This window comes from Ceratotherium simum, chromosome 6, assembly GCF_057802395.1.
Source record: "Ceratotherium simum simum isolate JZ-2026a chromosome 6, ASM5780239v1, whole genome shotgun sequence".
Taxonomy (NCBI): domain Eukaryota; kingdom Metazoa; phylum Chordata; class Mammalia; order Perissodactyla; family Rhinocerotidae; genus Ceratotherium; species Ceratotherium simum.
The window spans coordinates 28,531,173-28,557,282 of NC_141905.1; the positions used below are offsets into that span (position 1 = coordinate 28,531,173).

A 26,110-nucleotide genomic window follows, 5' to 3' on the forward strand; every position below is an offset into this window, starting at 1 on the left:
GCCTTACATTCTCACTTTCCACAAATTCCTCACTTCATAAGACAGAAAAATACATCTGAACAAAAACGTGGAAATTTATTTTATTTCCTCCAGATAATTCTTCTCCCCTATGACAAGGTATAGAATGGCATATATAAATGAAGACAAATCCTAAATTTAGTTTATCCCATAAAACTCAAAAAATGGTTCATCCTCACTAATCCCTTAGTTGAAGTTACAACACTTACTGGGTATGCAAATAGCAGCAATCATTTTACATTTAGGAAAACAGGCATGGCAAAGTGATCGTCTTTTCCTTGGGTCACAAACTGAGAAGTAACACCAAAAAAACCTTCCCATCTTGAGCCCCCGTGGGACACAGTTACCTCAACAGAACATCATTGCATCTATTTATTACAGAGTACTCTGAGGAAGACCTTAGCTCCCACTTTCCTCATCTCTTCAGATGACTTAAAGAAATGACTTTTATTTAACTACCATGTACAAAATAATTACCTGTACATGAATTTAAAAATGTTGTGCTATGTTTCCTAATTCAATGAGGATAAAAAGTAACTCAGTAGTGGGTTGAGATTTGCTATATATTTTCAATACTAAAATAATAAAGTTTCAACCAAAATTATACCAAGCACATTTTGGCAGTTAGTATAAACCAGTGTTAACAAGCCACATGCCAAAAGATGTTAGCTTCCAAGGCCCCTGGGAGAAATGGGTGAACAATGGCCTACATCCAAACTAATGCTTCAACCTTCCCTCTGATTTTCACAAATGTAATCTCATTAGTTTTGGCATTTCTGATTGCCTATGAGTAGGAACTTATTTCATTAACACTGCTGATAGAGGTGTCTTATTGTAGGTTCACCTTCTGCTCTGCCTTATTATGAGGTTAGCCTGGAGATGGCCTTTTGTCACCTCCCCTTTATCTACTGATTTCTGATATGTTCCTCTGGGATACTGAGGAGGGATCTTGAGGCAGCTTGATCTGAGCTAAGCAGGCAGGGCAGAACAGATCGGTTTTTCTACCCACTCCTTAATCAGTTGGTGGGCGATGGCTAACTTGGGGGGCAACCAGAATGGGAAAGTCCCATTCAGTTGCTGAGTATATGGGCCATTTCTCCTCAGGGCTTTGGCCACCTCATCATGACTGAACCAGGCAGCTGCCTCTAGTTCTCTCAAGTTCACCTGGATCTGAAAGACATAAGGATAAACAGGATGCAAGGTTAGGAGCTACAAAATTTAGACTACTATAGCCAAAGGTGAGAAAATGGTTCCAGAACTGAGCAATCTTAGAAGATAATACCTGGAATCTATAGGCTGGGAGATAATCAGTTCTAGATATTTCCCAGAAGTAAAAGAGGCGTAATTAAGAGAGGAGTTAAATATATTTTTTAAATATTAAAAAAAAATACATTTTAAAAATCCTAGAAGCACAAATATTAAAATACTGAGTAGTTAATATTGAGGGGTAAATTATGAATAATATTTGTTTTTCTTTGTGCCTCTATTGATAGTATAACCTTAATTTAAAAAGAACATACAAATGTTACTCTTATTTTTTATTTTTATTTTTATTTTTTTTGTGAGGGAGATCAGCCCTGAGCTAACATCTGTGCTAATCCTCCTCTTTTTGCTGAGGAAGACCGGCTCTGAGCTAACATCTATTGCCAATCCTCCTCCTTTTTTTTCCCTTCCCCAAAGCCCCAGTAGATAGTTGTATGTCATAGTTGCACATCCTTCTAGTTGCTGCATGTGGGACGCGGCCTCAGCATGGCCGGAGAGGCGGTGTGTCAGTGCGCACCCGGGATCCGAACCCAGGCCGCCAGTAGCCGGGCACGCGCACTTAACCGCTAAGCTACCGGGCCGGCCCTGTTACTCTTCTTTAAAGGATAAGGGTTGGTGCCGGCCTGGTGGCTTAGTGGTTGAGTTCAGCATGCTCCACTTTGGCAGCCTGGGTTTGTGGGTTCGGATCCTGGGCGCCAACCTACACCACTCATCAGCCATGCTGTGGCGGCAACCCACATACAAAATAAAGGAAGCCTGGCCACAGATGTTAGCTCAGGGTGAATCTTCCTCAAGCAAAAAGAGGAAGATTGGCAACAGATGTTAGCTCAGGGCAAATCTTCCTCAGAAAATAAATAAATAAATAATAAAGGATAAGGGTTAATTAATGATAATCAAAAGCATAGTGTCTTCTTTGCAAGAGGCAAAGTAATGCAAACTACATCCACAGGAAGCTGGGGAAGATTAGATATTATTAAATCTATAGAAAGCAAAACACATAATAGACAGACTTTGGCAGATAGCAACCACAACACTATCTGTCAGGGATGCTAAAGAGCAAGATGTTGGATAAGACAACATCTAAGTCCCTTTCAACCCGCAGTTCTTATGATTTTATATTATTAGTCCCCAACATCCTGACTGACTGGAGCAATAAGACCAATCCTGAAATCAACCATTAAATTTAATATATTTATTGTGTGCCTACTCCATGCAAGATGCTCTAAGTCCTGATAATGAAAGATAAATTGTCTCATGATTGAGAGATATACCAAGAAGAATGGTGATCACGTTGGCACTCCAAATTTTCATAGTGATTATTTGTTTCCTTTATGAGATTGCAAATTCCTTAAGGGTATAAATCATATCTTACACATCTTCTATACTCTAGACAATGCTGGACTAGACAGGTCTTAGTAAGTACCTACTGACCAGCTTGGATGAGGCAAAGGAAATATCACAGCATAAGGGAAGATTCAGACCTTACCTCTGTCTGCCCTGGTTTCACAGTTGCATGACAAGCAATCATGAGTGAGCTATTAGGAAAGGGCCAGTGCTGGGATGCAGAGTACTGCAGTCTTTCCACCTCCAATCCCACCTCTTCTGCAACTTCTCGCCGGACAGCCTCTTCCAGACTTTCACCTACAAGCACTCAGATTAATTCAGGACAGCCCTGCAGCAGGAAGGGTGATACAGATGCCCATTTGTGAAAGGAGAACAAAACTGACTCCAAAATTTCAACGAAATACTCTTGGGAGAGCCCTAAATCTCTGAGTCTTTACAACAATAGGAATCAAGTCTGGAGTTGGGTGTTGAACTGCAATACTTAAACCTACTAGGTTAGTAATAATGCAAAATAAGAGTGGCAGTGGGAGAGGCTACTGCCGCCCTCAGCTTTAAAAAAATTCTAATACCATATTCCACCATTTGCAAATTTTATGCCAATAGACTGAAAAAAAAACCCAACCTGTAAATAAATATTGAATTCTAGTTAATATTATGCATGCTGTAATATTTAGGGAGAAGTGTACTAATGTCTGCCATCTATGCATCAAAAAATGAGATGGACTGATGGATGGATAGAGGAATGGATAGATAGATAGGTAATAAAGTAAGTGTAGTAAAAAATTATAGAATCTAGGTGGTGAGTGTTTTGGTGTTCACTATATAATTCTTTCAACTATGCTATATGTTTGAAAATTTGCCTATAATACATTGGAAAATTATAATGCCAGAAGGCAGTTTTCTTGACATTATAGAGAAGAATGTGCTTGAGACTCCAAGGACTATGGCAACAAGACAAAGAAAGACCTACTATTGATAAGCTTTTGTGTCCTCCAATGTCATCCGTGCATGCCCTAAACTCCTTACCTATATCACAAAAACCTGCCAAGGCAGAATACATTCCCTTGGGAAAGGAACTCTGGCGGGCAAGCAGGCATTGAGTCCCATCTGATACCAGAGTGATCACCACAGGAGTCACCTAGGAAAAGGGGATGAAAACTTAGACACTAGGGCTTTGGGGCCTGTTAACGGGATGAAGGAACAGATAACTAAGGAAAGCATTTTAAGTGTACAGGCTTCCATCCACAGGACAGAGTAGTGCACAGCCTTCTTGGATTACTGTCCTTTTAAAGCAATGCTTACCTGCGGATAATAGATGATCTTATTGGAAGGGCACACACGCTTGCTGCCTGCCATATTCTTCTTGGTGGGCTGCCCACTTCTGCTGCAGAACTGATGAGCATCATGCCAACGGAGAAGAGCCTGAGCCTAGGAATACAAAGATGGGCTTGGTTTCATTGGAGAGAATGTAGGGCTCATCTGTAACAGAGCTGGGCCTAGTATTTAGAGCAACTCAAAGAGAAATGGCCAATCCCTTTCCAGCTTACCTACTTTAAATGGCTATTAACTGTTTAAACTTTAAAGTAAGGAAACTATCTGAACATACTCCTCTAGCATCTGAAATATGAATAAAAGAAAGCATATTTTTTGTGTGTGTGTGAGGAGGACTAGCCCTGAGCTAACATCCAATGCCAATCCTCCCCTTTTTTTCTTGAAGAAGATTGGCCCTGGGCTAACATCCGTGCCCATCTTCCTCTACTTTATATGGGATGCCGCCACAGCATGGCTTAAAAAGAGTGCGTCGGTGCACGCCTGGGATCCGAACCTGTGAACCCCGGGCCACTGACACAGAGTGCGCGCACTTAACCGCTGCACTACCAGGCTGGCCCCAAGAAAGCATATTTTTAAATGTATTATGAATTATTTAAAAAATATATATAATATAAAGTATTGAACAGCCATGTACTTATGACCCAGCTTAAAAATAAAACATTTCCAATATAGTTGAACACCCTAACATGTACTCCTCCCCAATAAAGTTGGAATTTTTTGCGAATAAAAAATGTTTAGAGATATCTCTTTAAATTACATGGACAATCAAAAGCACTTTAGCAAGTGAAATCTAATGCTGTGAGGACGTCATTGAAGTCATATAAAATAATTTCTCATAGGAAAAACATGATGATGTATGTCATGCTGTGGGTCATTAAAAAGGTTTATGAGGCTATTCGATCACATTGCCATAGATCTGCATGCCCTTAGGAGAAATGGTCCTGACAGCAGTCCTGCCCCTAACAAGGACAAAAGAAAGAAGAATAAGCAGTCTCCCTACAGCACATTGTTCTTCTGCCAAGGTTTGTAGGAAGAACTATGATCTGCAAAAGAAGAAATCAAATGTCACTCTAGCCTTGTGTTATGCACGCATGTATTCACCGATATACACTGCTTTACGAAATTTCCTACAGTACTGAGAAATCAGAATCTACCGTGGATAGCAAGGAGGCATCCTTCACATTCAGCTGAAGCAGAGCCTTGCTCAGCTCAATGAAAGACCCCTTGAGCTCTGTCTCCATTTCACGTTTCTGTAGGGAAGCTAGAAAATTAGAAAAGAGAGTAAAATGAAACAAACGTCAAACTTTGCCTTGGGGCCTCTCTCAAGTATATCCTCTTAGAAGTGTTTCCCAAACTCACCTAATAAGACTCAACTAGGAAAAATTAAAAATCTACAGGTTCTCAAGTCCCTGCCTGGAGATTCTGAACAGCAGGTGAGCGAGGCCCAGAAAGCTTTATTTTTTTGACAAGCACCAGGTGATTCTTATATTCAGGCAAATTTGGGAAACAGAGCTTAATATTTCTCAAGAGCCTCTTTGGGGCAATAAGAACATTTGCATTAGCCACACACTATCCCTGGAAAACAAATGAAATGGGACCTCTAAGCTCCTGTCTGAACCTCATTGTAGAATCATACATTTGCACCTACACCCTGAAAGAGAGAAGGAAAGCCTGATAGGAGCTCGAGCCTATAGCAAACTGGTTCCCAAATGCAAGTCTAAAGACCCAGAGCTACTCCAAGGTAACATGTTTATTCATCTGTATTGATAAGAGAAATAAGAGTGATGTCATGAATTTTAAAACATTTCTTATGAAACATTTAAATATTTAAACATTTCTTATAAAATACAAAATATGTATTTTATATAGAGGTACAGAGAATAATACAATAAGCATATGTGTACCCACCACCTAGCTTAGAAAGAAAGCATTAAAATGTCCTTTATTTTCTTTTAAATGATGATGATAGTAGATGGTATTATTTTTTATGTCCTAACTTGAAAAAATATATATAAAATTGATAACCTTTTTATATCCCCAAAATTTTCTTTGAAATTTTACTATTATGTGAAATCCCAAAGTCTGAGAACCACTGGGAAGTACCCACTGGGAATAATATTATGTACCATTTATGGGAGAGGAGCTATTTAGACCTAGATCCAGCGCAAACCATGCTTCACGCTGTGCGGAGCATCCAATCAGCACGGAATCTTCTATTCTTTGTGTGTCCTGTCCAAACTTACCCAGGAGCTTTTCCAACTCTAAGAAATAAAATAGGAAAGGAAAAAAAACAAGAGTTTTAATTAAACCACCAGAGCCATCTTAGACTTAGAAGAAATCATCTGCTTCAGCTTGAAGTTGGTACACCTGGCTTCCAGTCACTACCCTGTAGCTAATTAGCTATGTAATCTTGGTCTAATCACTTACCTTCTCTAGGCCTCCATTTTCTCATCAGCAATTGGAGGAGTTTAAAGAAGGAATTCTTTCTGTGAAACACACTATGATTCTCCTAGTTTGAAAGATACATGATATTTAACTTATTATGGCACTGAAAAAAAAAGTCACACTTAAAATGGTAGAGACCAAATCAGTTATATAATTTAGTCTGCAGATTATGCTGCTTTTGGGGGCCAGGGTAGACTACTCATCTGAGATCCCAGCCTGGATAAGACAAGCACTGTATAGGGAGAAAACCTGTCCTTCTGTGCATGAAAGACTCATATTTATTTGTTCATAATACAACATGACATGCTAAATCTCTGAATAATGTTTAGTGCCTTCTGATTGCATCTTCATATTGTTTTGCACTGCTAGAAACTATTTTTTGTGAGGGAGCTCAGCCCTGAGCTAACATCTGATGCCAATCCTCCTCTTTTTTTTTCCTGAGGAAGACTGGCCCTGAGCTAACATCAGTGACCATCTTCCTCTACTTTATATGCGATGCCGCCACAGCATGGCTTGACAAGCAGTGCGTCAGTGCGTGCCCGGGATCCGAACCGGTGAACCCTGGGCCGCTGCAGTGGAGCGTGTGCACTTAACCGCTTGCGCCACCAGGCCGGCCCCTAGAAACTACCTATCGACCTATACAAGTACTCCAACATCTGACCCATGGAGGAAATTCATTGGTAATGCATTTAGAAGTTAGTCAGTGTATAGTGATATCATATAAAACTGAAAGTATCTTGAATGCTAAATCCCAATGACTTAGATATCTTTAGTTATATACCGTAAAAGAGTTCTCAAAACAAATTAATTTTAATTCACTTTTAATTTTGACACTTCTAGGAGAAATGAAGTCATGATGCAAATCTTAAACAATGTAACAGTGTGCAACTCCATGGAGGCTGGAAATCACTGGTCTAAGGCAGGGGTTGGCAAAATATTTTAGGCTTTTGAGCCATATGGTCTATGTCACAACTACTCTGCTCTGCCATTCTAGTGCGAAAGCAGCCATAGAGAACATGTAAATGAATGAGTGTGGCTGTGTTCCAATAATAATTTATTTACAGAACAGGGGGCGGGTTCCAATTTGGACAGCAGTTTTGTTAGCCCCTGGTTTAAGGCAGTAGTGGTTCACACCATCACCAAATACTTGGGCAACTCAAGTTTATACCTAAATAATTAATTAGCAGAAGCAGTTTGAAAAATCTGGACTCTAAAGCCAGAGGATCCTTCTCAGGATTCAATATGGACTGAATTCTGCTTAGTGGCTACAGGCTGGTCTACTATACTGGTCCACCTTGGGCTTACCTAATAGGCTATGTTGGGGTGCCAGGTATTGATGTTCTGATTTCTGAAGCAAAGGAGCCAGGCTATGAAAGAGGTAAAATGCTCCTGTCTTCTGGGCTTTTTTACATGCATCATCATCTTCCTTCAGTTCAAATAAATACCTGTATTTTGGAAATAAAGCATTACAAAACCACCCTTAGTTACTTGTAAACAGCATTCATCTTTGAGAATTCTGTTCCCACATCCCTCTCCTACCATGGTTATTTCCTTTTATTTATTTACATTCTAAATTGCTCTAAAAAGGATTTCAGGTGGCTTCAGGTAATCATTCCCTCCTTTATACTACTGTATACCTTGCCCATACTTCTGTGGTTGCACTTACGTTGTACTAATTGTTAATTTGTCTGTCTCTCCCTCCCCTTAAGGGCAGGGTCTGCCTTAGTTCCATATCTCTAGTAATTAGCATACTGAATGGCTCAATTCAATAAATATTTATTGAATTGAACTTCAAAGGTAATAAATATTTACTGAATTGAACCTCAGGGTACTTTGCCAATACTACACTGTGAGGCAAGAATTTACATGCAGTGGATTGAAAGGAAAACAAGTACAGTGATAAACATCAACCGCAGATGCCCAGAGATGAGAGCAGACTTCATTATTGCAGACAAAGAGCAAACACTATACCTTCAGTAACTCTCATTCAATCTAGGGAAGATAAAGAGTAAATTTTATGGGGTGGCCCCGTGGCGTAGTGGTTAAGTGCCCGCGCTCCGCTGCTGGCTGCCCGGGGTCGGATCCCAGGCGCGCACTGACGCACCGCTGGTCAGGCCAAGCTGTGGCGGCATCCCATATAATGTGGAGGAAGATGGGCACAGATGTTAGCCCAGGGCCAGTCTTCCTCAGCAAAAGAGGAGGATTGGCATGGATGTTAGCTCAGGGCTGATCTTCCTCACAAAAAAAAAAAAGAGTAAATTTTATCTTCAAAGCACCTGTGTCTCAAACATCTAGTCCCCTAAGTGGACACCATTTGCTCCTTATCTCTACTGAAGGGACCACTGATGAGAAAGTGAAGCCATTACTTGACTTATTTAATAAGTGTAATATTTTCAGTAGCCAAAATAAAAATGTGTAGAAGAGAATATCCTATATTTATCTTCTCTAAAAGAAATAGTACTGGGGTAAGTTCTAGGCTTTTCCAGTACCTTCATTGAGGATGGACTAAATCTAGCCCTTCAACAGCCTTGGGAATCAGGTCAGGGTCTGCATGATTCAGGAGGGACTGAATATGGATTCACCTTCTGGGGCCTTAGAGATAACCATTTTTGCCTGTTGAAAGCCCTAAAACAGACTCTCAGGTATATGGCATATTTTGTCACTTAAGTGAGAAACACAATTTACAGGTATTTTCTGTAGGATCTGAGAGCTTCTGCAACACCAGTAGGCAGAGTTGGCTCAACATGAAACTACAAAGCAAAATGATAAACACACCCCAGTGGCATCTTTATGAACCTATTTTTGACTGTGATAAAAGGGGTTACAATGAGCCCTTTATAAACAGAAGACAAAAGAAACCTGAGATTTTAATACTCGTGATATTTTTAAACTTATTATGAGTGATTGCAGCCTCCTGTGGCAAAGACTCAATGTATGTCAAAGGAGAGACATGTGCCACTCAGAAGTTAGCAAATATAAACAATAGAACAAACACTGCCGCCTTCGTAAAACAACTGTTAAGAGTGGTACAACCTGTGCTTTGCCCTAATGACCCCAAAAAGCAAAACACCTACAAAAACACCCAGGTTAAAGTCTTAAACCCAGGGCCTCACTGGAACTGGAACTGAGGTCCAAAAAGTTCCTTGCGTTCTTCTTGATCGGGATGACTATTTTTAAAAATTCATTGTTTCCTTTTAGTTATAATAGCATGGAAACCACAATACTAAGATTATCACATTTAAACTGTTTTTTTCTTATTATAAAAGTAAAAAACAGCCATTTTATAAAAATCAGAAAATACAGTTATCAATATTCTAAAAAAAGGAAAGCATCAAGTATCCCATCACTCAGAGATGATCACTGTTTACACCTTGGAATTCTCCAAACTATTTATTAATATTGTACATATATAGATAGGTATATTTAGAATCATACCTACTAATTTATAGCCTTTTTTCTTAAACATATTAACATTTTTTCACACTCTATTCTTTATGGATAGAATTTTATTCTTTTCCCATGATTTTTGATATATTTTTTAATATATTTAATCACTTTAATATACCCATTTTTTAGACTATTCAATAATTCTGTTTTTGTTCTCAGAGTCTCAGCCTGAGAACTTCAATAACATAAATGCCCAACAATATCTAAAACAAGTACTGCAGTTTTGTTGTTTTCTCACTCTTGCTCATGTAAGATTGTATGCTAATGTGCCTTTAAATTTTGGACTGGGCACTCGTGTTTGGCAGAGCTTTCTCTGTGGGAAGCCCTGGTTATGAATGTATTCCTCTAGAGGAGTTTTACATTTGCTTCTGCAAGGTGCCCCAGCGGTATTATAAGTCTAGGACTACTACTTAAATTCTTTTCTTAGGTTGGGGCTTTGGGGACCACACCATATAGATGGTGAAAATTTAAACCCCAAAACTGTATGAGAGCAGGCTAGTGATTTCAAATTCACAGATTTCAAATTTCCTCAGGCTTAAGTCCTTTATCTTCTTGTACTGGTGTAGATTTTTTTTTTCTAGTCTACCTTTCACTGAAGTTTAGTTCTTCAAGGGAGTGGGGGGCATACAGAGATGGTAGTTATCTGCCTCATTTTCAGGAAACTTCATGAACTATTACTCAGTATAGTTTTTAATGCCATCATATGGGTGTACTATAATTTAATTAATTTTTCCCTTACTGTTCATTCATCCACTCAACAGGTACTGTTTTATGCACTAGGGGTACCATTGTGAAAAAGACAATGTTCTTATCTTAATAGAACTTATATTTAAGTATGTCAGACATTTTAGATACTATTGGAAATTTGTTTAGAATTTTTCCAATTATAAATAATTTGCAATAATTTTCCAAATATAAATAATTTCCAATTATAAATAATGAATATCCTTATATGTAAAATCTTAATCATATATCCTTAATCCTCAATATAGGAATTTGAGATATTTATATTTTATAATTTAACAGGCCAAAGGTAGAATAATCAGATCTCAGCTTGGTCAAAACTCACCGGGTCTTAGTGACATAGGTTGACAGTAGCCTATAGCACCAAAAAGATTTCCTCCTGCAAGCAATTCCACAATACAGGGACATTGTCAGGTCCTTAAAAGGAAAGAGGAGTTAAAAAAAAAAAAAAAGATCATAGTATGCAGTTTAAAGTAATGAATCACCAAGAGGGTTATACTTTAAGCCAGGATAGGATTACTTTTTAATATTAAGGAAAGAGAAACTGAATAGAAGTCAGGTGATCTGGTTTCTAAACTGCATTTCAACTACAAACTAGTGTGGGATTTCAACTCTGCAGTACCTCTTTCCTAACCTACAAAATTGAAACCTGTTCTGCCTACCTAATAGGTTGTTGTGAGAATCAGTTAACTATCCACAAAAAATATGTGCTTCTCCTTACGTATTGTGGAATTGGTGCTGGGAGGTAGCTGCCAAGCTAAGGCCTACATTTCTCTCCTCCCTTGTATCTAAGTAGGGCCCAACCTGGGTCTTAACAGTGGAATATGAGTGAAAGTGATGTGTATCTTTTCTAAGCTGAAGCAGTTAAGAAATGAGTATGCCTTCTCCATCCTCTTTTTCCTCTTCTGCTTGGAAGACTCTGGAGTGGCAGAGCCATTAGATGGAGAACTGGATCTTTGAATCACTACATGGAGAAAAGCCACCCACCAACCAAAGCCCCCCTGCCTTGGACTATTTGTGAGTAAGAAATAAACTTCTACCACATTAAGCCACTGAAATTTTGAAGTTTGTAGCTAGCATGACTCTAATAGGCCAAGTAAGCCTGGGAGTGTCTCCAGAGTAACGGAACTAAGTTTCTTGAATACATGAAAACCAACGTCCCTCTGAGGATAAAGTAGGAGGAATCCTGTGGATAAGAAAAATATAAAATCACAGCCATTAGGAAAATATTTCAAAAGGCAGCTATGCAAATCTACATGGATCTAAGATATTTTCTATTTTTTGTATCTCATTGTGAGAGAAAAAAAATTCTATATCTTAAGCCATTCTGTAGAAGGTGATTCCTTTTAAATTGTATATCAGTATTTTATTCCCCATGAAAAGTACATTTCACATTAGCAATAAGAAAGTCAAGAAGCTCTACTGAAAGAAGAAAATCAGTACAGTTAAATAACCAGCCACCCCGTTAACTGTGCCCAAGGTTGGCAAGCTTTGACACTAAACCACCAAGGAAAGTCTAAAGTTTAGGCCTACTTCTTGGCTGCATAATTATGAATCACTGATGACTAATCCTTGGACAGTTTTGGCTACAATCTATGTCCTAACCAAGGGTAAAATGTATATAGCAAACAACATTCAACAAAGTATTTATTGAGTATGGACTTTATGCAAGGTCCTTTAAGAAACACAAAAATGTATAGGTTGAAAATCCTGCCCTCAAGGGACTCTAGCAAGAGAGAAAACAAATATATAACTTTCACAGAAGGCAATATGTGATTACAAAGCATTCTAGGAGAGCATGAAAAGTATAATCCCTATTTTAATAACCCAAAGACTTTTGTGATATACTGGAAAAAATGTATTTGAAATCAAAATTTCTGTCTCATATATGACTCTGAGAATGTAAATTGGTAAATTATTTTTGGAGGGCAATTTGAGAATATCTATCAAAATGTCAAATGAGCATCTCTTTCACCTAGCAATTCCACTTCTAGGAATTTATCCTAAGAAGGAAAGGATATGTACAGGAATGTTAACTGAAAATTATGATAAAAGGAAATAATACACAGCTATTCAAAATAAATAGGAAATAAGATGACAGTGGAAAAATATATACATAGTAACAGAGAAAGATATTCAGAATATATTATTAAGAAAAGTAATATTTGGTTGGTTTAGCATGATCTAATTAACTTATTAAGAAAAGGACATATACATACTAGAATACATAAATTAGATATGTATTTATTTATATTATTAAAGTGACTAGAAGTACACACACCAAACTATTAACAGTGACTAATTTGGCAGAGTGGGATGGAGACAAGGATCAAATAGGGTGCTTGTAATTTTTACTTCATATATGTCTGTACTTAAAAAAATTTTAACCATGTGTACATACTCCTTTAACAATAAAATAAAGTATAAAAAATAGTAGTTCCTGGGACTAACTGCACAATGAGGCACATTGTTCCCAGGAGCACCTCACCACATTCCTTGGGAGCCAAAAGGAATTCCTCTGGTGAGTTCCTTGAATCCTGAGAACTGAAAGAGCTGTTTGGTTGGAGTTATGACTACCAACTAATCGGTGCGGCCCACTGTACTTGGCTGCCTGATGTTTTCCCCAGTTTCTGCTACTAATTTAACCTTAGCCGATTGTGGATTATCATGGCCTGCTGACTCATGGGATGGTGGTCAGAGCTTGCAGAAAACATAGTAACATTCTTAATGTAGCTTTGAAAAAATATCATTAATCAAGAGGAAAATCAGACTTGTTTTAACTGAAAATTGTACCTTCATTGGTACAGTTACAAACTTAGTAGATAAAGATTGTCTTATTCCTTTTCTAAATGGTCCCTGGTATATTTTTTTATACATCTTATATAAAAGCATTTAAAGACTATTTAAAAGTCAAAGAAGAAAAAACGATTTCCTTAAAATTCAGCTTTAACTGTATTTTTCTCTTTTATTTTATTTTTTTTTGGTGAGGAAAATTGGCCCTGAGCTAACATCTGTTGCCAATCTTCCTCTATTTTGTATATGGGACACCACCACAGCATGGCTTGATGAGTGATGTGTAGGTCTGCACCCAGGATCCAAACCCACGAACCCCAGGCCGCCAAAGCGGAGCACTTGAATTTAACCACCATGCCTCTGGGCCGGCCACTATTAAATAGATCATTTAAGTTATAAAATTAATATAACTACATTATAAGACATCTAGAAAACAGAATTGTAGAGCACCCATAATATTACCACATAAATATAACTTATAATTTAATATGTATTTTCTAGTTTTTTTACACATATAACTTTTACATGTTTATAATCAGAGGACACATTTTTTCAACTTGCTTTCATGAAACATGTCATAAGCAGTTTTCTATGTTTTTGTATAAACTTCATAATTTTTTTGGCTGCATACTATTACGTTCAAGTAGACTCAATCTGCTTTTGCTAAACGTTCCTCTGATTTTAGACATTTAGGTTGCTCCGACTTTAAATTACCACAAATAAAATACCACTAAATACCTCTGTGCTGATATTTTCAAGTTACTTCTTTAAGATAAGTTTCCCAAAGTAGAATTATAGGGACAAAATTTACTTTAAAATCATATGGCTCTTCCTACACAATGCCACACTTACAAGATTCAATAGTACTTGGTTTAAAAAAAAAAGAACTTTTATATTTCTCTGATCACTATAGAGATTGAAAGTGTTTTCAGATTTAATAGTTCTAGTTCCCCTTTTGTAAATTGCCTGTTTGATGCCCTGTGTTCATTCATTTATTGTGGTTTTACTTTACTTTTGACCATTCTAATTTTTAAATTATTATAGTACATTTACAGCATTTTCCACAATATGATCATCCAAATGTACTATAGGAACCAACTGCTATATGTATTGCTTTTGTCTGTGAAGCAGTCATTCTGACTAAACCTCAGTACAAAAATAGAGGCTCTTTTAACAGTCAAGAGGATATGTGAGATTATTTTTAGGATGAAAATATAATTTCTTATAGCCCTATACTATTTAGAAATCTAATACAGGGAAAATTTGATACTTTTTTTCTGAAATGGTTTGTGATTTTTCACTATCTTTTAGGCGTTTTTGGTATAATATATTATTCAAAGTGTATTGGCCCAGGGGCTCAGATTTGGTAAACTTGCTGGTAAACAACTGGTAAACATGCTATGATACTCACATCCAGCTACTCAAATGCCACATTAGGAACAGAATAGTTGTTTTTGTTAGAACTGGCAACTATTATTGTATTTTATGCCTCATGGCACACTGGGGATAAAAGTTCACCACTCACAAAACAAATCTGGAAAAAAATACTAGCATTATTATTTTACTTTAGGTAACAAGCTCAGGCCTGCCTTCTATTTTACAGTGCAAATGCATGTCTCCAAAGCAAGGAGGGGACAGGGAAGTCTGGAGAGACTCAGGAACTTTTATTCCTGGCTTTGCCACTGACTGAACTTGTGACCTGGGGCTGTCACCTAACTTGTCAGAGCTTGGTTTCTGTCTCACTTGTCACAGGGGAAGGAAGGAGAGAATGTGGAGCTAAAGTGTATTATAACTATGTCAGGTTTTGACATACCTAATTTTCAGATCTGTTAGACTGTAAAATCCTTAGGGGTTGGGATTGTATCTTCCCTATCTATAACATCTAGCACAGTCCCTATCACAGTGTAAAACACAATATATATGAATGAATGAATTTATCCCATTTTATAAGTGAGGAAGATAAAGCTTTAAGAGGTTAACCAATGTGAGATCACAATCTAGAGAGCAGCAGATTCAAACTCAGGGCTATCTGGCTCCAAAGCTCATGTTTTGATAAGAAATACATGGGAAAGCATTTTCCAACATTCATTTACTATTTATGTTTTTAAAAGTTCAAAGACTGCTAGAGATGAAAGGTAATATTATTTTTACTCAAACTATTAAATGATGAGGCAAGGACACTAATAATTTCTCTGAACCCCCTGTAATAAATAATTCACATGTTTCTCATCCTGTTCATCTTAACAGAAGAAAGATTAATTTGTAAAGCACTACAGCATGACAAAAAAGCCCATTTTGAATCTCTGTGGTTACTTCGATGGAAAAGAGGTCAGGTTCTGTAGTGTTTGAGAAAGCCCTTTTCAAAGAGTCTATCCTTTCATGATTAAGGGCCTCAATGGGATGGGAAATATGCAAAACTGAGGAGCCACTGGGGTACAGATTTCAAGGTCTCACTGACCAGCTTTATGGTTGGCTTTCTAAAAAATAATTTTTCCCCCCTTAATTCAACAATAATTCAGGCACAATGCAGAAAAGTTAGTAAGTTCCATTTTTAAACAGCTCTCTGAAAAAGTATCAGAAAATTATTAGAGGTAGTTAATAAGATAGCTCTACAAGTTATGATGCAAAACTCTGGTCATTCCCTGGTTTCTGCAGGGAAGGGGGACTAAGCTAAAATTGCAAAATGCTCTGACTGAGAGCTTTTTTCAAGGTCTGATTATGTCTCCTCATAAAATCCTTCCCGTACTTAGAACCTGAACAGGTTCCGTTCCACTGTACTCACTCTGAATTCTGCCGGGGGCGCCTTCCCAGGCCTCAAAATCAGCAGAAAGCAGGAAACTCCAAATGTTCCTGGGAAGTTGGGCTTCCCTTCCCCAGAAGGACTATTGCAGGCCTCTGCCACACTTCCCAGAATCCTCCTAGAGATGCACTCTGGGAAATGTAGTTCAATCTTCATTTCAGCTGCTAAGCCCTCTGAAATTAACCATGGTTGTCAAAGCGTGCTTCTACCACACTTTCCTAGAATACTCCTAGAGTTGCACTCTGGGAATTATAGTTCAATCCCCAGTCATCCTGCCATGGCCTCCAACTGCAGTTAACCATGATTGTCAAAAGCATGATCTTCTAAGAGCTTCTAAATCCATTACCAGAAGAACTACTGTATCTTTGAGAAGGTAGAATGGCATTTGATCCATTTTTGAATAACAAATGATAAAGTCATTAAATCCATCCTCATAAGCAGCAAGTATATTTTGTGGGGGAAGGGGAAGAGTGTTGGGGCAGGAAATCAGATACCTTTCAACCTTTCTGTATCTCTAATTCTATCTGTTTGCCCACTTTAGAACTAGCTCTAACATTTCATGAAATTCTGCCAATTTAAAAGGACATGACTGTGTAGATATGTTTGAACTTATGATAGAATGCATCCCTTGATCAACCAAGGCAAGAAGATTTTGTCTGACTGAAAGCAGTCTCGCAGCAAAACTACTTTGGTGCTGCTCTCTTTTCTTCTTACTACTAAAGTTACTTGCTTATAGGAGAAGACAGTTTTGAAGGCCAGTCAACATATATTTAATGAGTACCAAATGTGCCTGGGACTCTTACAGGCGCAGGATATAGCAGAGAACAAAACAGGTGAAAATTTCTGTCCTTATGTAACTTACATTCTAGAAGAGGAAACAAATAAGCAAAGAAGTAAATATACAATGTGTCAGGTGGTTATAAGTGCTAGGAAGAAAATTAAAGCAAGATAAGAGGAGGGAGGATTTTGCTATTTTATATAGAGTGGTCAGCTTCGTTGTTAAGGTAATATTTAAGCAAAGACCCTGAAGGAGCTGAGGAAGGAAGCCAAGTGGATATCTGTGGGAAGAGATCTATAAGCAGAAAAAAATCAGCAAATGCAAAGGCCCTGGGGTGGAAGTGTGTCTGGCAGGTTTGAGGAAAGGCTAAGACAAAGCATGGTGGTCAGAGATGAGGCCAAAGAATAGCCAAGCACCAGATCATGGAGGGCCTTACAAGTCTTACAATTCTTGCAGAGCCATTATAATGCTTTTGGTTTTTACTCTGACAGGGATGGGATGTTACAGAAGAGTTTGAGCAGGAGAGTGAGATGATTTGACTTACAGTTTAAAAGAATCATCTGGGTGTGGTGATTAGATGGTAGGGGATAAGAGTTATTAAATCCTGAATGTCATTGTTGATATGTACCTAGGTTACATGGGTAGGAAGAGCAGTAGTTCTGGTTAGTTGACCAGCCATTTCTTTTGGACCTTTCCATTAGCACATGAACCCAGGCTTTTTATCAGGTTGATTCATTATCCTCAAGGAAGGCACAGAAAATTTGAGGGAAACAAAATATAAGGCCAGTGAATTCCAAAGACATGAGGAAGCATGTTGAGTGAAAGTCAGAGCTCTAATAATTTTTTTAAAAAATCAAAATAACTATATTTTTGAGCCATTAAGTGTTAAGTGCTATAATAATAAAAATAGTGCTACGGTCTGAATGTTTGCATCCCCCCCAAATTCATATGTTGAAATCCTAATATCCAATGTGATACTATCAGGAGGTAAGGCCTTTGGGAGGTGATTAGGTCATGTAGGCGCAGCCCTCATGAGTGAGATTAGTGCCCTTATACAAGAGGCCTGAGAGAGCTCCCTTGCCCCTTTCACCATGTGAGAATATAGTGAGAAGTCAGCAGTCTACAACTTGGAAGAAGGCCTTCACCAGAACCTGACCAGAACCTGACCATGCTGGTACCCTGATCTTGGACATCCAGCCTCCAGAATTGTGAAAAATAAATTTCTGTTGCTTATAAGCCACCTACCTCGTGGTATTTTGTTATAGCATATCAAATGGACTAAGACAAATAGCTAAGATTAACTGAGCGTGTACTATATTCTAGACACTATGCAAAGTTTTCACATGTTTATCATTAATCCTCACATCCTATGAGATACGTATTATTATTTGTACTTTACAGATGAGAAAATAGAGGTTTAGAAAAGTTAAATAATTTGTTCCAATTTATACAGCTATTCAGTAGAAGGACTGGGATTTTAACCCAAGCCTGTCTGACTCCAGACAGAACCTGTGCCTTTGACTACCATATTCTACCGTAGACCTGAATTATATCTCTGACTGGGTGTGGGGCAGAGAAGCTGAACAAAAATGTTGGGAAATATTCGAATGATAGAAATAATCTCATATTCATAGATTGAGAGACTTAATTTTGTTGAGATGGCAATATTCCCCAAATTGATCCACAGATTCAATGCATCTTTATCAAAATCCCAGCTAGCATTTTTGTACAAGCAACAACAACAACAAAAAAGGACCTCATCAAAATTAAAAAACTTTTGTGTTACAAACAATACCATCACTTGAAAAGACAACCCACAGAATGGGAAAAATTATTGCCAGTCACACATTTGATAAGGGACTTGTATCCAGAAAATATAAAGAACACACGACTCAGTAATAAAAAGATAAATAACTGAATTTAAAAATGAGCAAAGGATCTGAATAGACATCTCTCCAAAGAAGATACAAAAATGACCAATAAGTAGTGAAAAGATGCTCAACATCATTAGCCATCAGGGAAATGCAAATCAAAATTACAACAAGATACCACTTTATACCAACTAGGATGGCCACAATCATAAAGGCAGATAATGACAAGGAGTGGTGGGGATGTGGAGAAAATGGAATCCTCATATACTGCTTGTGGGATTTTAAGTGGTGTAGCTGCTTTGGAAAACAGTTTGGCAGTTCCTCAAAAAGTTAAACGTAGAGTTACCATATGACCCACCAAGTCCACTCCTGGTTATATATCCAAGAGAAGTGAAAACATATGTTCACATAAAAACTTGTACACAAATTTTCATAGCAGCATCATTCAAAATAGCCAAAAAGTAGAAACAATTCAAATGTCTATCAACTGATGAATGGATAAACAAAATGTGGTCTATCCATACAATGGTGTTTTATTCGGCAATATAAAGGAATGAAGTACTGATACATGCTACAACATGGATGAAGCATGAAAACATTATGCTAAATGAAAGAATCCATTCACAAAAGATCACATATTGCATTTATATACATAGGCAAATCTGTAGACACAGAAAGTATATTAAAGATTGCCTAGGGGTGGGGGAGGGGGTAGTGTTGGGGAGGATGGGCATTGACTGCTAATGGGAACAGAGGTGGTTTTTTTTTAAGGTGATGAAAATGTAAAATTGATTGTGGTGATGCTTGCACAATTCTGTGAACCTACTAAAGATCATTCAATTACACACTTTAAATGGGTAAGTTGTATGTTATTTACATTATAACTCAATAAAGCTGTTAAAAATATTCAACCAAACAATTAATTGTGTTAAATAATTATACTCCATGGTTAGTAAACACAATGAATATGGTATAAATAACTAAAAGCCTCATAGTTTTTTTAGGTCATGAGGTAAAAATTGTCTTTCCTCAGACATGCTTAAGTTCAAAGCGATGGCATTTGTTTAATCATGTAATAAATTAATACTGTACACTCTTTTAAGGGTACAAATTGAGCCTCAAGTCATTGAATCTCAGTCTAGCTTTAGATGATGAAAATAACAATGTGTTTATAGATATGTATTAATTCATTGAACAGATACTTATTGCAAGCCTATCATGTGACAAGCATCATACTAGAACTGGGGATAAAATGGTGAATAACATATTGTCTATGCTATCAAAAATTAATTATGCACATGCATATGTGTATGGGATGTATATGTGTGTGTTTGTGGGTGTGTATACATGAGCATGCATGTGTATGAGACAACAGCCCATTTCCTCAGTCTTTGACCAATTATAGGAGCGGACATTAGGATGTAGGGCATACCTGAGAAAACTTGGAGAGAAATTACAAGTTCATTTTGTAAGCAGGCTTAAAGTTGGATATTGCCTCACTTCATGTGGGACAAGAAATAGATCTTAGCAGACAGGGGTGGGAAGGGGTTTACATGAGGGCCCCTTAAATAATAAGCCCCTGGCAAAGAGCCCTGTCTGTTTGCATGGTTAGTGGTACCATAAACACTGGGAGGTCCTTATGCTTCTCTTCAAGAGCAAAGTACAATAAGTTTCCTTCTCCTCTATCTTCCCAAACATGGAGTAATGCTTAACACATAGCAGTGAATAGAGCCAAGACTAAAGGCCATACTCAGCTGGAAGACAAGATGAAACAGAACAATTAGGGTGTACCAAGGTCAAAATTATTTTGAATACATGATTTTGTTAGCATAATGCAGTCACTAGACTGAATATGGGTTTCTATTTTCTGTTAATTGAACTCTTACTCTTTGCTTTTGCTCTTCACCCCCCCCCCTTTTTTAATATGATTACCTGCGGGCATTTCTCTTTTTTAATTTTTTTTTTATTTTTATTTTTTCCCCCAAAACCCCAGTAGATAGTTGTATGTCATAGCTGCACATCCTTCTAGTTGCTGTATGTGGGACATGGCCTCAGCATGGCCGGAGAAGTGGTGCATCAGTGTGCGCCCGGGATCCGAACCCGGGCCACCAGCAGCGGAGCGCACGCACTTAACCGCTAAGCCACGGGGCCGGCCAACCTGTGGGCATTTCATTGTAGTCAATAGCAATTCCATCAGAAATTTGGCAGAAGTTAAAAAAGAAAAATATATAAAATTATCAGTTTCATTATCAGTTTAAAGGTCTGTCAAAAGACTTTCAATAATGGGTTATAACTATACCTAACTTTCACTTCTCTAGTGTCTTGTATAGTTTCATCTTTATTCCAATATCCAGAGGGGTTCTGAGTATTTGACAAAGTGCACACTGTGTATGGTTATATTCTCAAAGCAAATGTAATTTTTTCTGTTACTGAATCTGGTGATGATTTCACTTCTCCAGGCCTGAGCTGGAGATATCCCTAAATCTCTAATATTTTATAACATACGGATTATAAAAATACATGATCATTAAATTTTCAATGTTGGATGAAAAGAATTTGGAGATTTTCCACTGATTTACATTATCCATACTCTCTTTTTTTTTTTTTTTTAAAGATTTTATTTATTTTATTTTTCCCCCCAAAGCCCCAGTGGATAGTTGTATGTCGTAGCTGCACATCCTTCTAGTTGCTGTATGCGGGACTCGGCCTCAGGATGAACGGAGAAGTGGTGCCTCGATGCGCACCCGGGATCCGAACCCGGGCCACCAGCATCGCAGCGCGCGCACTTAACCACCAAGCCACAGGGCCGGCCCATCCATACTCTCTTTATTCCTACATTACAATAGAAACTTAGGAGGTAACTGTTATCAGTTATCTATTGTCACAATAATGTTTCATAAACAACCACAAAATCACAGAGGCACACAAGTGTTTATTACTCACATACCTGGAGTACTTGACTAGGTGAATCTGCTGATCTTGGCCAGGCTCATTGACATGTCTAGGAGTGGTGCACTGTTGGGTAATTTAAAATGGTCTTGGCTAGGACAATGGGAGTGAGTTGGCTCTGTTCCATGTGTCTCTCATTTTCTATCAAGCTAACATGGGCACATTCTTTTGATGATGATGGCAGAGGGCAAAAGTACAAGTGGAAATATGCAAGTGTCTGCTTGCATCACAGTCAAAGCACATCATGCCATCAGGCCCAGAGTTACAATGGGAGGGTATTACAAGATTACATAGCAAAGGGTGTTGTGAGGGCTTTAGGCCAACTACGAAGTTAGAGGGAACAGTCCCCACAAGAGATCACCTTCATTTCTGATACCAACTGCAAGGTGAGGGGTTCCCCAAACCATTCAGTTTCAATAGAAGGACTCACAGAGCTCACTGAAAGCTGTTATACTCATGGTTATGATTTATTACAGGGAAAGGATGCTGATTAAAATCAGGTGGATTCTGGGGAAGTACTAAATGCGGAGCTTCTGTTCTCTCCCCATAGAGTCAGGATGCATTACGTTTTTTTTTTTTGCTGAGGAAGATTCACCCTGAGCTAACAACTGTTGCCAATCTTCCTCTTTTTTTGTGTGAGCCGCCGCCACAGCATGACCACTGACAGACAAGTGATGTGGTTCCGTGCCCGGGAACCAAATCTGGGCTGCCGAAACAGAGTGCACCGAACTTTAACCACTAGGCGATCAGGGCTGGCCCATAGGATGCATTACTTTCCCAGCATCAATGCATGACAATACATATAGGATGTTGCCAACCAGGGAAACTCACCCGAGCATTGATGTCCAGAGTTTTTACTGGGGCTCCATCACCCAAAGCCCCTACCCTAAATCACAGTGTTAGACTATCCAGTTTGACCCAAGGCCCCCAGGGAAACAAAGACACTCCTATCAGACATAAGATTACCTCCCAGAAACTGAGGGCAAAAACCAGACTTCATTTTAGGCAAATTTTTTTACTACAGAGGAGTGGATACAGGAAGTAGGGAAGAATTGGGACTATTAGTGCAATCAATCTACCACAATAGCTCTATTAAAAGCATTCCTTAAATTGGCATAGGATATGAAGCAGTGTTCTTTAACTTCAGGATTGATTTAAGAACTAACATTAACCATAGACTAATTATAGATGTGATAAGTAAGCATCCCTCTCTTTACGCCCTTGTACCCATTAAGATTAGGACTAATGGTTCCATTTCATAATTTTTTTCAAAGTCATTAATAAAGGTATAAAACTCATCAATTTTGGCTCTCTGATTAAAAAACAACAAAACAAAAACCTCACACAATTCTATACTATACAGCATCCAATGATGGTTACTCATATTAGTATAGTACTTCAGGCTTTTCCAAGAACTTTCAAAATAACTATCTCAATTGATTCTCAAAATGTCTTTGTGTGGTCAGTAGGGCAAATATTACTATGGCCATTTGGTAGATGAAGAAATTTCAGCATAAAAGTTAAAACAATTCACTCCAGACACCCTGCTATACTGTTAATGATGGACTAGAACCTGGGCTCACTGATTGTACCAGTGCTCCTTCCAGACCCAAAGTTGTTCTTCCTACCAAATACTGTAATTCTGTGACTGAATGAATTCCAGGTCTTAAACTCTGAGTCTTGTTTCACCAAATAAAGTTGAGATTTCTGGCATTCTTGCCTGGTTTGTATGAGCTCTTGAAAAGTTCATTTGGGTGGAAGAATGCATTGACTGGCCAAGCTCTACAAATCTTTCAAACAGCCAAGTCAAATGCTGTTTGTTTATAAACAGATGCATTCTTCTGAAATGTAACATTATTTTCAGTGGAATAAATATTTTTAAAATTTGTAAACATTTCCTATGCTTGACAGAACAGCTGTTGGATAGTCCCCTGCAAGCTATAGCACTTGAAAATATTTAATATTTAGGACTCAAACTATTTATATTCAAAGAGTGATACATTGCTAAGGAAAGATACCAGAAAATGGAAAAGGAGCAAATGGAGTCTGATACAGCTGTCCTGCTATTCATAAATCGTTCACAACCAAAATTAATAAATAACTGTGCCTTAATCAATGTATTTCCAATACCTGATACAATGCCTCAACATTGTATGTGCTCAATAAATATTTGTTCAATGAATCAATAAGTGAAGAACTAAAATACGCTTCCTTATTACAACAGTTGCTTGGTAAAAGGTAGTATTCTCTTGACACCACTGTTTTCCTTTTGGAAAACAAGTACATCTCTTTTGGGAATTAGAAATTTGGTTCAAAACAAGAGAACAGTTGAGAGCTGAGTTGGAGCCTTCTCTAGAATGACTCATAATACTAGTGCTGGGGTACTCTATCAGTCAAGATGTGTTTGGTTACTTGCAACTGAGATTTGAGAAAACCTAAATTTAATTTGTTTAAACAATAACAGAATTTGTTAGCTTGCATAGTTAAAACATCCAACTGTTGTTCAGGCCTCAGATACCATTGGACTAGGATTTTACTCAGTTTCTCCCAGCTCTGATCTATTTCATGTGTTGGCTTTGTCCTCAAGTTGGCTTCCATCATGGTAGAAAAACATCAGGCTGGCCGGGTGGCTTAGCGGTTAAGTGCACGCGCTCCGCTACTAGCGGCCGGGGCCCAGATCCCGGGCGCGCACCAACGCACTGCTTCTCCGCCCGTGCTGAGGCCGCGTCCCACATACAGCAACTAGAAGGATGTGCAACTATGACATACAACTATCTACTGGGGCTTTGGGGAAAAAAAAAAGGAGGAGGATTGGCAATAGATGTCAGCTCAGAGCCAGTCTTCCTCAGGTAAAAGAGAAGGATTAGCATGGATGTTAGCTCAGGGCTGATCTTCCTCACAGAAAAAAAAAAAGAAAGAAAAACGTCTGCCAGAAGATCTTAGGGCTGTTTACTTTTTTGCTCCTATCCAGGGAGTATGTCTACCCTCAGCCATGAAGCAAAAGTATTGGTTTTCACTCTATTTGGATCAATTTATGTTACTTTCTACTTTCTGAGCCCCTAACCAAACAATTCTGAGGTCAAAGGAATGTCATGAATTATTTGGGACCTGGGTTAAGTGCTCATCCCTAAACCAATCACTGTGGCAAGACAGATTGTCACTTTACTGATGTGAATCAGCCTTATCAGGGCAAAGGGCCACCCCCGATTTGGGGGTAAGTAAGTTTCTTGGATCTGCAGTTTGATGTATTTTATTATTTTTGGAATGATTTCTGTGATTGTTTCTGCAAGTATTTCTAAAGCCCCATTTTCTCTCTCTTCTTTTTCTGGGATTCCAACTACACATATGTATGATTGTTTGATATTGTCCCATAGCTTTTGGATGTTCTATTTGTTTTTCACTTTTTTTTTCTCTGTGTATATTGGTTTGGATCACTTAATCTTTTCTCAGCTGTGTTGAGTACACCAATGAGTCCAAAGAGAATTATTCATCTCTGAATATCATGGGAATTTTTCCCCTAGCATTCTTATAGTTTTCATCTCTTTGCTGAAATTCCTCATTTGTTCATGCATGTTGTCCACTTTTTTTTCACTAGTTTGAAGTCTTTATCTGATAATTGTTCCAACATCTGGCTCATCTCTGAGTCCATTTCTGTTGCTTACTTTATCTCTTGACAATGGGTTGTTTGTTTATTTTGTGTATCTCATGGTTTTCTTTTTTCCTCCCCAAAGCCCCATGGCATGGTTGTATATCCTAGTTGTAAGTCCTTATAGTTCTTCTATGTGAGCTGCCGCCACAGCATGGCAACTGACAGACGGGTGGTATGGTTCCATGACTGGGAAATGAACCTGGGCCACCAAAGGGGTGAGAGCAACGAACTTTAACCACTAGGCCATCAGGGCTGGCTCTCTCATGGTTTTCTAATGAATTCTCAACATTGTATGTAGAACAATACTGTTTTCTGGTAAGTAATATCCACACCTGGCAATGAACACACCTCTTCTTCTGCCATGTTGTTAATGTAGGGGGTTGGATAAATCTAGTTAGGAGTTGAGCTGGGCTGGGGCTTTGTTGTTGCTATAGTTACCTTTATTACATCACAGACATCAAATTCCTTTAGCAGGCGGGTGCTGTTTCCTTGTGCTTAGTGTGGGGGTTGGGGTGCCATAGAGTTTTTCTCAGTTTTCCTGCTCCCCACTTGGCTTTCAATTGTCCCTGAGTTCTTATGCCACAGAGGGGCTTTCTCTCTCCACATTCAGCATTAGATTGAGTCTGTGGTGGAGATTCTTTGTTGTCCTGGTCCAGTCTCAGTCTTAGGCAGGCCTT

General features: G+C 38.3%; 1 protein-coding gene across 3 annotated transcripts; it reads right to left on the reverse strand.

Moving 5' to 3' along the window:
- Positions 1-62: 62 nt before the first annotated feature.
- NUDT13 (nudix hydrolase 13) lies at positions 63-16,244 on the reverse strand. 3 transcript variants are annotated; one of them, XM_014784877.2, is made up of 9 exons: positions 16,169-16,244; positions 10,919-11,010; positions 7,708-7,847; positions 6,084-6,218; positions 5,112-5,218; positions 3,928-4,053; positions 3,652-3,763; positions 2,768-2,922; positions 63-1,188 (listed from the first exon to the last, which is right to left on the reverse strand). In XM_014784877.2, the coding sequence occupies exons 2-9, from the start codon at positions 10,999-11,001 to the stop codon at positions 988-990; spliced, it is 1,059 nt and encodes a 352-aa protein (XP_014640363.1). In that variant the 5' UTR covers positions 11,002-11,010; positions 16,169-16,244; the 3' UTR covers positions 63-987. The 3 variants fall into 3 exon arrangements, with proteins under 3 accessions (XP_014640363.1, XP_087288166.1, XP_087288165.1); XM_087432040.1 differs by having other exon boundaries at positions 10,919-10,972; positions 16,169-16,183; XM_087432039.1 differs by lacking the exons at positions 7,708-7,847; positions 10,919-11,010; positions 16,169-16,244 and adding an exon at positions 6,385-7,149.
- Positions 16,245-26,110: the final 9,866 nt, after the last annotated feature.